At 35.0% G+C, this 15,333-nt stretch overlaps 1 protein-coding gene across 2 annotated transcripts; it reads right to left on the bottom strand.

Annotated features, from left to right (window-relative positions):
• Positions 1–6,663: 6,663 nt before the first annotated feature.
• On the bottom strand, positions 6,664–10,899 carry LOC139863887 (uncharacterized). 2 transcript variants are annotated; one of them, XM_071852491.1, is made up of 7 exons: positions 10,748–10,899; positions 10,340–10,423; positions 7,907–7,975; positions 7,736–7,783; positions 7,549–7,611; positions 7,297–7,359; positions 6,664–6,885 (listed from the first exon to the last, which is right to left on the bottom strand). In XM_071852491.1, the coding sequence occupies exons 2-7, from the start codon at positions 10,394–10,396 to the stop codon at positions 6,877–6,879; spliced, it is 309 nt and encodes a 102-aa protein (XP_071708592.1). In that variant the 5' UTR covers positions 10,397–10,423; positions 10,748–10,899; the 3' UTR covers positions 6,664–6,876. The 2 variants fall into 2 exon arrangements, with proteins under 2 accessions (XP_071708592.1, XP_071708596.1); XM_071852495.1 differs by having other exon boundaries at positions 7,907–7,969.
• Positions 10,900–15,333: the final 4,434 nt, after the last annotated feature.

Raw genomic sequence — 15,333 nt, 5'->3', positions numbered from 1 at the left:
GAATGATGATTTTGTGATTTATTGTGACGCATCAAAGCAAGGTCTCGGTTGTGTATTAATGCAACAAACGAAGGTGATTGCTTATGCGTCTAGACAATTGAAGATTCACGTGCAAAATTATACGACTCACGATTTGGAATTGGGTGCTATTGTTTTTGCATTAAAGACTTGGAGGCATTATTTATATGGGGTCAAAAGTATTATATATACCGACCATAAAAGTCTACAACATATATTTAATCAGAAGCAACTGAATATGAGACAACGCAGGTGGATTGAACTGTTGAATGATTATGATTTTGAGATTCGATACCACCCGGGGAAGGCGAATGTGGTAGCTGATGCTTTGAGTAGAAAGGACAGAGAACCTATACGGGATAAAGCTATGAATATAATTATTCGTACTAACCTTACCACTCAAATAAAGGAGGCGCAACAGGGGGTTGTAAAAGAAGGAAAGTTGAAGAATGAGATACCCAAAGGATCAGAGAAACATCTTTATATTCGGAAAGACGGAACCCGATATAGGGCTGATAGAATTTGGGTACCAAGGTTTGGAGATGTGAGAGAAATGGTACTTAAGGAAGCACATAAAACCAGATATTCAATACATCCCAGAGCGGGGAAGATGTATAAAGATCTCAAGAAACACTTTTGGTGGCCGGGTATGAAAGCTGATATTGCTAAATATGTAGGAGAATGTTTGACGTATTCTAAGGTCAAAGCTGAACATCAGAAACCATCAGGTCTATTACAACAACCTGAAATCCCGGAATGAAAATGGGAAAACATTACCATGGATTTCATTACTAAATTGCCAAGGACTGCAAGTGGTTATGATACTATTTGGGTAATAGTTGATCGTCTCACCAAGTCAGCACACTTCTAGCCAATGAGAAAAGATGACAAAATGGAGAAGTTGGCGCGATTGTATTTGAAGGAGGTTGTCTCCAGACATGGAATACCCGTCTCAATTATCTCTGATAGGGATGGTAGATTTGTTTCAAGGTTCTGGCAGATGTTGCAATAAGCATTGGGGACTCGTCTAGACATGAGTACTGCCTATCATCCACAAACTGATGGGCAGAGCGAAAGGACGATACAAACACTTGAAGACATGCTACGAGCATGTGTTATTGATTTCAGAAACAGTTGGGATCGACACCTACCGTTAGCAGAATTTTCCTACAACAACAGTTATCATTCTAGTATTGAGATGGCGCCGTTTGAAGCACTTTATGGTAGAAAGTGCAGGTCTCTGATTTTTTGGAATGAAGTGAGGGATAGACAGATTACGGGTCCGGAGATAATACAAGAAACTACCGAGAAAATCATCCAAATTCAACAACGATTGAAAACCGCCCAGAATCGACAAAAGAGCTACGCGGACAGTAAAAGAAAAGATATAGAGTTTGAAATTGGAGAAATGGTCATGCTTAAGGTTTCACCTTGGAAAGGCGTTGTTCGATTTGGTAAACGGGGGAAACTAAATCCAAGGTACATTGGACCATTCAAGATTATAGATCGTGTCGGACCAGTAGCTTACCAACTGGAGCTACCTCAACAACTCGCGGCTGTACATAACACTTTCCATGTCTCGAATTTGAAGAAATGTTTTGCTAAAGAAGATCTCACTATTCTGTTGGACGAAATTCAAATCAATGAAAAACTTCAATTCATTGAAGAACCCGTCGAAATAATGGATCGTGAGGTTAAGAGACTTAAGCAAAACAAGATACCGATTGTTAAGGTTCGATGGAATGCTCGTAGAGGACCCGAGTTCACCTAGGAGCGTGAAGATCAGATGAAGAAGAAATACCCGCATCTATTTCCAGAAGATTCGTCAACACCTTCAACAGCTTAAAATTTCGGGACGAAATTTATTTAACGGGTAGGTAATGTGGTGACCCGAACGTTTCCATGTTTATATATATTAATTGAGATTGAAATTTACATGACTAAATGTTTCCAACGTGTAAAGCAATCAAACTTGTAAAGACTTGATTAATTGAAATAGGTTTCATATAGACAATTGACCACCCAAGTTGACCGGTGATTCACGAACGTTAAAACTTGTAAAAACTATACGATGACATATATATGGTTATAGATATAGTTAACATGATTTTATTATAAGTAAGTATCTCATTAATTATTTTAACAATGTGTTATATACATAAAAATGAGACTATTAAATTAAGAAACTCGAAAACGATATATATAACGATTATCGTTATAACAACGTCTTACTAGGTACATATGAATCATATTAAGATATTGATACACTTGGTTAATTATGTTAAATGATAAGTAAATATATCATTAAGTGTATTAACAATGAACTACATATGTAAAAATAAGACTACTAACTTAATGATTTCGAAACGAGACATATATGTAACGATTATCGTTGTAACGACATTTAACTGTATATATATCATACTAAGATATATTATATATCATAATATAATGATAATGTAACAATTTAACATCTCATTTGATATAATAAACAATGGGTTAACAACATTTAACAAGATCGTTAACCTAAAGGTTTCAAAACAACATTTATATGTAACGACTAACGATGACTTAACGACTCAGTTAAAATGTATATACATGTAGTGTTTTAATATGTATTCATACACTTTTGAAAGACTTCAAGACACTTATCAAAATACTTCTACTTAACAAAAATGCTTACAATTACATCCTCGTTCAGTTTCATCAACAATTCTACTCGTATGCACCCGTATTCGCACTCGTACAATACACATCTTTTAGATGTATGTACTATTGGTATATACACTCCAATGATCACCTCTTAGCAGCACATGTGAGAACCATCGACGGAAATGACTACCTCTTTAGTAATTGACATGTAACTTAAATTTCTGACTATAAACCTATACTTTTTCTGTTGGGATTCTTAAATTAGAGTTCAATATGAAACCATAGCAATCTGATTCACTCAAAACGGAATTAAAATGAAGAAGTTATGGGTAAAACAAGATTGGATATTTTTGATCTTTTTAGCTACGGGAAATGTTTAACAAATCTATACAAATCATATCCTAGCTAACTTATATTGTATTATACATGTATTCTAATATATTATGTAATCTTGGGATACCATAGACACGTATGCAAATGTTTTGACATATCATATTGACCCATGTATATATATTATTTGGAACAACCGTAGACACTCTATATGCAGTAATGTTGGAGTTAGCTATACAGGGTTGAGGTTGATTCCAAAAATATATATACTTTGAGTTGTGATCTAGCCTGAAACGTGTATACACTGGGTCGTGGATTGATTCAAGATAATATTTATCGATTTATTTCTGTACATCTAACTGTAGACAACTAGTTGTAGATTACTAACGAGGACAGCTGACTTAATACACTCAAATCTTTAAAACATAATAAAAATGGTTGTAATTATATTTTGATCATACTTTGATATATATGTACATATTTGTATAGGTTCGTGAATCGATCCGTGGCCAAGTCTTATTTCCGAGGAAGGAAATATCTGTGAAAGTGAGTTATAGTCCCACTTTTAAAATCTAATATTTTTGGGATGAGAATACATGCAGGTTTTATAAATGATTTACAAAATAGACACAAGTACGTGAAACTACATTCTATGGTGGAATTATCGAAATCGAATATGCCCCTTTTTATTAAGTCTGGTAATCTAAGAATTAGGGAACAGATACCCTAATTAACGCGAATCCTAAAGATAGATCTATTGGGCCTAACAAATCCCATCCAAAGTACCGGATGCTTTATATGATATCCGAAGGGTGTCCCGGAATGATGGGGATATTCTTATATATGCATCTTGTTAATGTCGGTTACTAGGTGTTCACCATATGAATGATTTTTATCTCTATGTATGGGATGTGTATTGAAATATGAAATCTTGTGGTCTATTGTTACGATTTGATATATATAGGTTAAACCTATAACTCACCAACATTTTTGTTGACGTTTAAAGCATGTTTATTCTCAGGTGAAAACTAAGAGCTTCCGCTGTTTCATACTAAAATAAGGACAAAATTTGGAGTCCATGTTTGTATGATATTGTGTAAAAACTGCATTCAAAAAACATATGTCGATGTAATATATTTCTATTGTAAACCATTATGTAATGGTCATGTGTAAACAGTATATTTTAGATTATCATTATTTGATAATCTACGTAATGCTTTTAAAACCTTTATTGATAAAATAAAGGTTATGGTTGTTTTAAAAATGAATGCAGTCTTTGAAAAATGTCTCATATAGAGGTCAAAACCTCGCAACGAAATCAATTAATATGGAACGTTTATAATCAATATGAACGGGACATTTCACATCGATAGTTAACGGCGGCCATAGGTGTTTAAATGGAACCGGAAAAAGGGAAAAGAAATCAACAACCTGAACGTCGGAGAAGGGAGCAAGGCAGCGGTGGATGAACAACCTGCCATCACTATCACCGAACAAGGTTTCGGTAGAGTTGCAGCACCCAAAGAACCCACTGGTACATCACTTAAATCTTTTGCCTCTGTATTTACAGATATAGGGAGAATCAAATCTAGGGTTACTAGAGATGATAAACAATTTGAGATAATAAAATTGGGGAACTGAACCATTCTAGGGATGATAGAAAAGTGTGTAGGGATAAAGCACTCGATGAAACGTGTGGGGATAAAACCATCGATACCAGCAAAAGTTTTTTGGGAAATGAATCTGATGAGTGGGATAAAACCCATCGGTTGGGTAAACAAAAGGGTATTAGGTTTTTTAAAAGATTTAAATAATCGATTGAGTGAAAAAAAAGGATGGTCATTTTATAAAGAGGAGATATAAAAAAAGAAATATGATTACGTTTACGATGTAACTAATCCTTGCTTTAATGATATTTCCGGTACATATCAAACACAAGGGTGAGGGGGAGATTGATTCTAGCGTCACCGCGAGTTGATTAACGAAGCATCTAACGGAATAAAGCAAGACACTCCGGCGAACCAAACAAGGCTAAAGTTGAACTGGGTTTATGTCAGGCGAGCCAAACAAGGTTCAAGATTGAACTGGGTTCATGTCGGGCGAGCCAAACAAGGTTTAAGTGGAGCTGGGTTCATGCCGGGAAACTTAAATACTTCTGGCGAACCAAACAAGGTTAAAAAAAAATGAACTGGGTTCATGTTGGAATCTGAATATTCCTAGGCGAACCAATAAAAGCCCAAGTTAGACTGGGTTCATGTCTAGAAAATGAATACTCCTTGGCGAACTAGTAAAGGTTCAAGATTGAACTAGGTTCATGTCGGGAGCTTGATGATCGATGCAAATCAAAGAAGTTCAAGTCGGAAATCGATTGAACAAAATTGAAGACTAGCTTGTGATTGATTAGTCAACGGAAGACCCCTCAAAGATGTATTGAGCAAGTTGAATTGTGGAATCCCACTATTCAACTTGAGGGGTAGTGTTAGAATATAACTGTAAAAAAACAACTTGCCTTTTATGGTATTTGACCTTTGGATCAGAAAAAATCATATTCTCATAATGTCCAAATATAGAGGGTCACAAGCAACAATAAGTAGCAGCAGAAAGTTAGCAATAGCAGCAGAGTCAGCAGTCAACAAGTCAACAAACGGTTCTATATTTCCAATTATGTCAAGGTGGTTCCAAAATGTGTTTGGATCCATACCCCAACTAGGAATTAGCTGTTAGGCCATTAGTTGTATATAATCATGTTCATTTGTAACTGAAAACTCAAGCAATATATTCAAAATGTAGTCCTAAAAGTCATAGTCTTTTAGTTCATCTCAATTCTGCAATTGTAATTCAATCATCTCAATAAACATTCAAATATTTCCACATATCAATTCTTAACAAATCCTTCCCCTTTCCGATAATAAAGACAGGTCGTTTCTTCACCTATAGTGAAAACACTCTCAAAAGTAGAGAAAGACATCCATTTCTCTATTCGACGGATAGAGAGATTGCTTCTGAGTGAAACTCCGACCAATAATTGTAAAAAATATAATTAAATTAAAAATAAAATCGAGACGCAATGAAAATGGTAAAATTAAATTTCCATGGGTTTTAAATCCTGCCTGAAATTTAATTTAAGCTCTAAGAGTCAGTTAAGTCGCCAATAAATCGACGCTTATTAACGGTAACTTAGGGGCCAATTACCCAAATACATGTTTCTTTGAAAATTGATGTGTGGAATATATTTTTGGGATTTGTTTGAGGTTTTCTAACGATGAACAATTGTAGAAACATTCAAGAAATTTGAGATTGAGAAAACAACATAGGGAATGATACGGGCCAGTAATTTGGGCCCAATTACATATTCATTGGAGTTCGGCCTGGTTAATTAATTGGGCCCAAATATGGAACTGCCACTGGGATTGGGTATGATAAGTAATTTGGGCCCAATTAGTAATTTGAGCCAAACTAGATTTTTATTTTTTTATTTTTTTTGATTTATGATAAGAATAGTTACAACAAACAAGCTACGATGTTTGCTAGCATCACATGTTACAAACTACCTCACATTTTTATGTGGTTTTTGTAAGGAAATCGTCTCGATCTTTGCGAAACTGATGACAATAGATAGATTGTAATTTATTATACTAGAACTGGCTAATGTATCAACTATCATAATTCATAACAACATAAACTCTTATAACTTGTATTGAAATAACCAAGACTTCAACATGGTACTGTAATATATTGCATTGGCATGCACCAATACCATGCATTAAACTTGTATTAAACAGGATTTGAAGAACAGATGTATCCTTAAGTACTCCAATCACAATTGGGTCGCATGGTAGCAACTCCTCGTCATTCTTTATGCACTATGTACACTTGTTACCCTGTCTGAAAATTTTCAAAAATTATTTGGAAAATTGATCAACAACTCATCATGAAAAGATAAAAAAAAAAAATTACGAATGGTGAAGATAACAAGATACACAATCGTAATTACTGACGTAACGTCACATGTTAATCATCAAGCTAGGGTGTTAAAAAGATGTTTGCCCACATTCAAACAATATTTTTGATGAATGACGAGTCGCAGCAAAAATTAGACCAATTTATTAAATTAAATCTACCTATTATTTTTAAAATGATTATTTTTTGGAAAAAGGGCTTTCCTTAAGGTACATAAAAAAACTTGTACAATTTAATAACGCCACATTAAAATCACACGTAACAGTCGTGTACATGTCATTTATGCATCTTAACGACATTCATATTTTCCATTAAATGTATAATCTAGGAACTTACATGGTTGTCTCCTCCTGATATACAAGCAGGACGTCTTGGGGGCAAGCATTGACGAGGCGTTCTCTGCATTTAACACACGAAATGGATCAAACTTAAAAATGAACATAACATTAATATAAAAGATAACATGTTACCGATACTCAAAATATCATTTAGCTAGTTAAAGGACACTACAACACGCCAAAGGGCCATTAGTCTAGAGGTGACTATATTAATAATTGTGTATTGTATATAACTGAAAATCTATAATACCTCTAACTTGGGCCGCAAGGTCTCTATGGCTATAGTTGATTTCTCATTGACTCCTGCACCTTTCTGTATATAACATCAACAATAAAAACACAAATAGCTTGTGTTAACAACAATTCTTCAGCACGATGGTGAATTATAAGTTTATGATAGAATAATATTATAATCCAAGTAAAGCCCAGTAACCCACCTTGCATAAGGCCCAATCTGCTGAATCAAAGAAAGCACGTTCATGGTCCTGGCCCATCACAAAATACATACTACTATTTGTTAACCTTATAGGAGAATAAATGTAAATAAGTTTCTAACTTGATATACAAAACAGAAATAGAAGATAGATGATGTTAAAATGGTAACATGCCTTAGAGATTAAGGGCTTCTTCTTTGGTACAAGTCCACCATATTTCTGTCTCATTGCTGCACCCTGCAACTTTTATTAATAATTACTAAATTAATCAACTAAGACATGGATGGATATCAAAGAAATAGAGGTTTATTTCGTCTTTGCGCAAGAATTTTGTGTGTTTTTATTATTGAATTAAAATGAATTAGTCAACAACTTTGGACAATCATCATCAGACCTTTCATGTTACAATACTAAGTTAGAGATTGACAATTAAGTTTAACTTTTGAATTAAAAGTCGTCTATAAACAGATAAGGTTTTCTCAAGTCAAGGACCCAAGGTTTCATGCTACACCTATTCAGGGCCGGTCAAACTTTGGTCAAAGTTTTTGCATGCCCCGGGCGAAATGGTTATAAAATGCCCCTAACAGTTACGCAAATATATATCTTTATGAGGTTTAAACTATGAGTATTAATAATTTTTTTCGAAATGATGCCCCTAACCGCGTGATGCCCCGGGCCGTCGCCCGCTTCGCCCATAACCTTAGCCGGCCCTGCACCTATTTCCCTAACCACCCTGAGATATGCTACTAATAAGATTAAACTCAAGATTCTTTTATTTATTTATTTATTTATTTATTTATTTATTTGACAACATTAGAAAGTAGAAACCAACTAACAAGCTATCTTGATTAAATTAAAGATCGTGTATCATTGACATTATTAATTTTCTATTTTTTGGAATCAATTACGTTTGTGATATTTATAAACAAGTCATTTTCTTTGAAAGGGGCAATCCACATGATTCACTTGACATCCCAACAACATATGATGTGTCTCTAACATGTAAAATTACTCTATTACCCTAGGCCAAAATCAAGACCATTATTATGGACCACCTATATAATATGGTAGGACACTTACCACGTGATTAAATTAGTTCTAGGACCCCTACGAAAAAAATAATGCAACTTCCTTCTTACTAAACTAAAGGTTAATCTACCATGAATATTAGTACATAAGTTTTTGACAAAATAATATTTCTTCCTATAATTTAAGTGACTAGCAACATTACGTTTTTTGACTTCCTAGAATACATAGTTTATTTTATTCAAAGCTCATTTTCGAGGGAGACGTGACGTTAGAACAGGTTCGATAATATGGTATTTTTCTATAAAAAGAAGAAGTGTATGATTACACTTATATACTACGAAGTACTAACTATAGGTATATCACCGAAGACGTAACACCACCGAATGCCGAAATGATAAGGTTATCGTAAGTTGTATTTAACCCGTAAGAATTATGTAATCTTCATTAATTAGGAACTAACCTTCGGTACGACTTTTACATCACAATATACCAATTTTGAATTTCGAACGTTTTAAAAAGTACGACTTCTAATTAATTTAATTATTTTAAAAATGGAATATGCCATCACAGCTTTTAAATTCCAACAAATATTATTTTTTTTGTGCGTCACGGATGAAAGTAGTGTAGTGCAAGGGGTTCATATGACCCCACTCAATTACTAAATTTACTCGATTACTAACTTTTGAATTAAAATTTTAAATTTATTATAAATATATCATTACAACCTATTCTTTTACTATTCATGCGATTTTTAAATTGGTTTAGTTACCCTATTTCTGAAATGAGTTTTATGTAGCAATGTTGTGTCGCTTGAATGGTTAGCGTCTTTTAGTGTTGGACGGAGGAATATTTTTATTTATTTTGCCTCAGTTCAAAACCCCATTAACTAAAATGAGACAATCTGGTAGGAGTTTTTGAATGCTTGTGTAATTTGTGCAGTAGAAAGAAAAGCTATCGCTAATGTTAAAGATGGAGATATAATTAAACGTTTTCAAAAGATGTGTTTCCATATATAAAGAATAAGTGTAGTTTTGGGGACTTTTCGAGCATATTTTTTGTACAGTTTTTCGGGAGATATTGTGCATTTTTCTGAGAAATATTTTGCATTTTTTTGGGAGATATTGTGCAGTTTTTTTTTATAGATTTTTCACCGTTTTACTATTGTTTTTTGAGATGTTTAATTTTGTTCACTTTTTATGAGGTACTTGAACTGTTTTTTGTTCATAATTTAACGAAGTTGGTTTATCATATTAATTATTGCAATCTTTTTGCCCTCAATGTTACATATTTCTTATTCCGCCATGTACGTATCATGTGTCCTTTGAACCACCAAATATCTAATAATCAACTAAGAAGATATCTATGAATGGTATTTTGTAAGTATATTTATATTTACTCCTTTAACATATTACCGAAATTAAAGCATTTTTTTCTTTTTGCATCCAAATATAATCTCAACTCAAAGAAATATTAAACAAAATTAAATAAGTATAGGAAATATAAAGATGAGAACACTAGAAATATCATTTTCACATAGTCATGGCCATTTTTTGCGATTAATTAAGTTTAAAATATTACCTCAAAATCATGACCATTTTTAGAGATGAACTCTTCGTTTCTTTCGTATCCTGCCATTTCTTCTTCTGGGGTATAAACAGAATTCTTCACGAAACGAAGAATTAAAGAAACGAGTTAAGATATCATCTTAAAGACAAATAATGTTCTTATATTGTTAGAAGCTCGTGCCTCACCTATTATTCAAAGAGACCGAAAAAAAAAAAATACAATAATGTAGACGAACAATAGGGTGACTAGTACGGTTAAATTATCTACCATAATAAGGCATGGTTAAGAAGAGAATAATTAGATATGTCTATATTTGTGTGTGTATATATATATATATATATATATATATATATATATATATATATATATATATATAGAGAGAGTGAGAGAGAGAGAGAGAGAGAGAGAGAGAGAGATTACCTTCAAGAAGCAGAAATGGAAAAAGGAAGCAGAGAAAGATAGATAGATGGAGATAAAAGGAGAGAAAATATATTTATATGGATGTATTAATTATAAGTAAATAAATAAAAAAATGTGAGAGAAAGAGAGGGGGGTTGGGAGTTAGGAGAGCGGGTTTTGAGTGAATGGATGAGTTAAGAATATATATTCCATCTAAATTAGAATATTTTTAGACAAAATTGTGCTTTTAGTCCATGATGTTTGTAGCAAACTGCACGGATAACCTTTATCTATATTTTTAACATCGTTGACCCTCAACTATCGAACTTTGACATGAATGACTCATTGGAAAAACTCTGTTAGTTATATGACGTTAAATTTCCTCACGTGCTATGCATATTAGGGCAAAATCGTCCAGTTAAATTTTAACCAATATTTATAATACAACGCCTCTTCACAAAACCCTTATTTTGTGATCCCTCTTTTTTCAATTGTCATTGGCAAATCATCTGGTGCTAATGATACCGCAACCCGCATGCGCACCTCATATGTATGCGGGCTCTTACTAGTGTGCGTATGCGTATGTTTGTGTGCGTTATGCGGAATGCGGATTCGTATCTGATGCCTTTGTTCTCGGTACAGCGATTACTTGGCTAACAAGTAAATATCTTTTCCATAATTACATCCGTGATTCGGGGGAGTTTGTTATGGAAAGGATTGCCAATATCTCGGATGGTTCTAGAATTAGGGTTTGCCTATATATACAAACCCTAACTATCATTCTAAGCATCATCACATTACGTAACTATCATCTGCCACACGCCTTACGTAATTAAGCATCATTCTTCGTCTTTTCAAGGTTAACAGGTTAGTTCTTCATTAAACTAGCACCTACAAACTTATTTGGGGCCTTCTGATCAGCGATCGCTATCAAAGGTGGACTTAATCACTTGGCCACCCCGCCAACATCATCATGTCGGCCAGGGTTATTCACGGTAGCCAGACTGGAGAGCCTTGTTCTAAGATCCTTAAACCCCACTAACGCATTGAGCAGGCATGTTAAACCCTATGGTAAAAATATGCATGATCAAGTAGTGCTTTCATTGAGAGTCGAATTAGTTCAAGACTGTTTAATTGATTTTTCTTTTAAAACGTTTTGAATTATAAGGCTTATTGTTCACGAAATTTTCTGAATTTTTTCTTTTAACAGTATCATGACTTCCGGGGACTCGTCGGAACGTACTCACACGGATAATCAAAACACACCATCTGGCAGTCAGCATACGCAGGCTATGACTACGGGGGCGGGGTACGCGCCATATCTTCCACCTGTATCCGGCGAGACTTTTCAGAGGTATAAGCCGATATATCCAGATGAGATTACACCGCCAATGATAAGTTTCCTCCGCATATAACTGCATATCCGTTTCCATCTGTGCCAAAGATACCTCATACGTTGGGTACTTACAATGACTTAACTGATCCAGATGACTTCTTGCAGCGTTTTGAGGGCGCAATGCGCACTCAAGGTTGGGTGGATCCGGTTGCGTGTCAGATATATCCAATGACACTGCAGGGTATTGCTCGTGAATGGTTTAATAAACTACCGGCGGGTAGTATAGCCGGGTTTATGGATCTGCGGACGAAATTCTTGCTGCAATATCAGAATCAGAGGCCACGCAAATTCACTCATATCGAATGTCATGATATTGTGCAGAAATCCAAGGAATCTTTGGGTGAATTTCTCACAAGATATACTAATGAGTGTCTGCGCATACCAGATCTCAAGCCAGAGCAACAGATTTCCGGACTCATACATGGTATAAACTCAGAACGTCATCCAACACTAGTAAGGCGTCTGCGCCACACGGTCCCGACAACTTATGCTGAAGCGCTTAATGAATGCCATGACTATATGCGAAGTGGCGAAGATAATGATATTCCAACGGCTAGTTCACGTAACGAGAGGAAAGTCGATGATGATTGTTCGCGTGATCAAAATTGTGGCAACAACTCTCGCCGAAGGTATCCTAGCGGTGGTCCTATTAGGAATGATAAAGGGAAATCAAGTGGCAATTATCGAAACAATAATCAGCGCGGAATCAATAATCAGAACTATGCGCTGCTTAAAAGTTTGTCTAAAACGCCAAAAGAAATTTTGGCAACCGAACCAGTATGCGCAACCTTTTCGGTTCCAACTCCACTTACAGAATTTGGTAAGCGGGATAAAACAAAGTATTACGAATTTCATGACGATTACGGGCATGACACTAATCGATGCAAAAACTTGATGGAACGAGTGCTCAAGGCACTACGTGCAGGTAAGTTGGATCACCTGAAACCACCTAAGAAGGATAACGGAAAAACTGCGGAGGAAGGTTCAAAGGCTAAAACTTTCGCATGGCAAAAAGTTGATAAAACAAAAAGCGCTGACTTAACCATCAATATGGTCGATGTAGAGAAAGTTAGCCAGCGGAGAAAGTACAATGATCAGCAGGATTGGGAACTTCTTCCAATTACTTTCCCTCCTGTCATGTCAATCGACACAATTAATGAGCCGATTATCATCAAGTGTCGCATCCCTTCTTGTGGAGTACAAATTAAACGCATGCATGTTGACACTGGGAATGGCGTTGACATTATGTACGAGCATTGCTATCGTTTCCTTCCTGCAGAAGTTAAGACGCAGCTACGCCAGTCTGATATCACGTTATCTGAGTTCTCCGGAGAAAGCTCATGGCTGATAGGGCGTATAGAGCTGATGGTAGAGCTTGCGGATGACAGGAATCCACAGATGGTTAGACATGAGTTGGTTGATTTTTATGTGGTCCGATCGACTTCGCGTTATAACGCGCTGCTAGGAAGAAACTTCATACGGCGTTTTAACATTATACCATCAGTGGTGCATGGCTTGATTAAGTTTCCTACCGTGGGAGGCGTTGCCACGATTGCATCACATTAAATAACCGAGTTGTGTGGCTCAGTTGTGCCTATCAGCACTCCCAGCATAGGGGAACAACTCGCAAACTGTGCGGTCATAGCGAATCGTTTACATCCGGATAAGCGAATTAAAATCGGCGCAGGTTTGTCAGCTGAAACCAAGGCTAAGCTACATGGAATATTATTCGCAAACGCAGATGTTTTCGCGTGGCGCGAATCAGACATGACTGGGGTTCCGTGAGATATTGCGGAACATAAATTGAATGTTAATCCATCACTCACACCCGTTAGGCAAAAGAAGCGGCATATGGCTCTTGAACGCAGTGATTGGTTGTGCGCAGAAGTAGATAACCTAGTCAAAGCAAACATTCTGCGGGAAGTGCGCTATCAGACATGGGTTGCTAATCCTGTGTTAGTGAAAAAGGCTGACGGTAACTGGCGGATGTGTGTTGATTTTAAGGATATTAATAAAGCATGTCCCAAGGACAACTATCCTCTCCCGGAGATAGATTGGAAGGTGGAATCACTGTCAGGTTTTCGGTACAAGTGTTTTCTAGATGCATACAAAGGTTATCACCAAATCTTAATGGCTGCTGAAGATGAGGACAAAACTGCTTTTCATACGCCGCAAGGTATCTACTGTTATAAGAAGATGCCCTTCGAATTAAAAAACGCAGGCGCAACCTATCAGCGCGTAATTGATGCGGCATTCAAACACCAAATTGGTAGAAATCTTGAAGCGTACGTTGACGACTTGGTAATTAAGAGCAACACTGAAGAAGAAATGCTCGCGGACATCCTAGAAACGTTTGCGTCTCTACGCAGAATAAACATGATGCTTAACCCGCTCAAGTGTAGTTTTGGGGAAGAGGAAGGCAAGTTTCTAGGTCATGTGGTGACAGCGCGGGGAATCAAGGCAAATCCCAAAAAGATTGAAGCCATTGATAATTTTCCATCTCCGAAAACAAAGAAAGACGTGCAGAGTGTAGTGACCCGCAAAATTTCGACTAATTTTAAACCAAATTCTTGATACGATATAATATTTTTGACAAGATAAGAAATGTCTGTTAGGTTGGATCTCAAAGATTCTGAACTATTTTTAAGAATACAATTACCCTTCGGCTGTTCTCGACGATTCACGAACAACTAAATGTAAATAGATATATGTATATATATATATATATTTAAATACATATAATAATTTGAAATATTAATTGAACTAATGTATGAGTTAATTGTTGGAAATAAATATGTAAAATAATATGCGATATAATGAAAACTATTATTAAAAAATGTATATACATATTTATATACATATATATATATATATATATATATATATATATATATATATATATATATATATATATATATATATATATATATATATATATATATATATATATATATATATATATATATATATATATATATATATATGTATGTATATAAATATGTATATAAATATTACTTGTAAATATATAAAATGATATTAAATCTACTTGTTTAAAAATATATGATATATATATTTATGTGATAAAACTTGTTATTTAAAACTGATTATACATAGAGAGAGAGTAAATGGAAAATGAATGATTTTAAGCTTAATTAGTAAACGTCAGTAACACTCGGTTGATGTTTTGTTAGTTTTAATATAGATATTGTAC

This window comes from Rutidosis leptorrhynchoides, chromosome 1 (genome assembly GCF_046630445.1).
Source record: "Rutidosis leptorrhynchoides isolate AG116_Rl617_1_P2 chromosome 1, CSIRO_AGI_Rlap_v1, whole genome shotgun sequence".
In the NCBI taxonomy this organism is placed as follows: Eukaryota; Viridiplantae; Streptophyta; class Magnoliopsida; order Asterales; family Asteraceae; genus Rutidosis; species Rutidosis leptorrhynchoides.
This window is presented reverse-complemented; position numbering and strand designations above follow the sequence as displayed.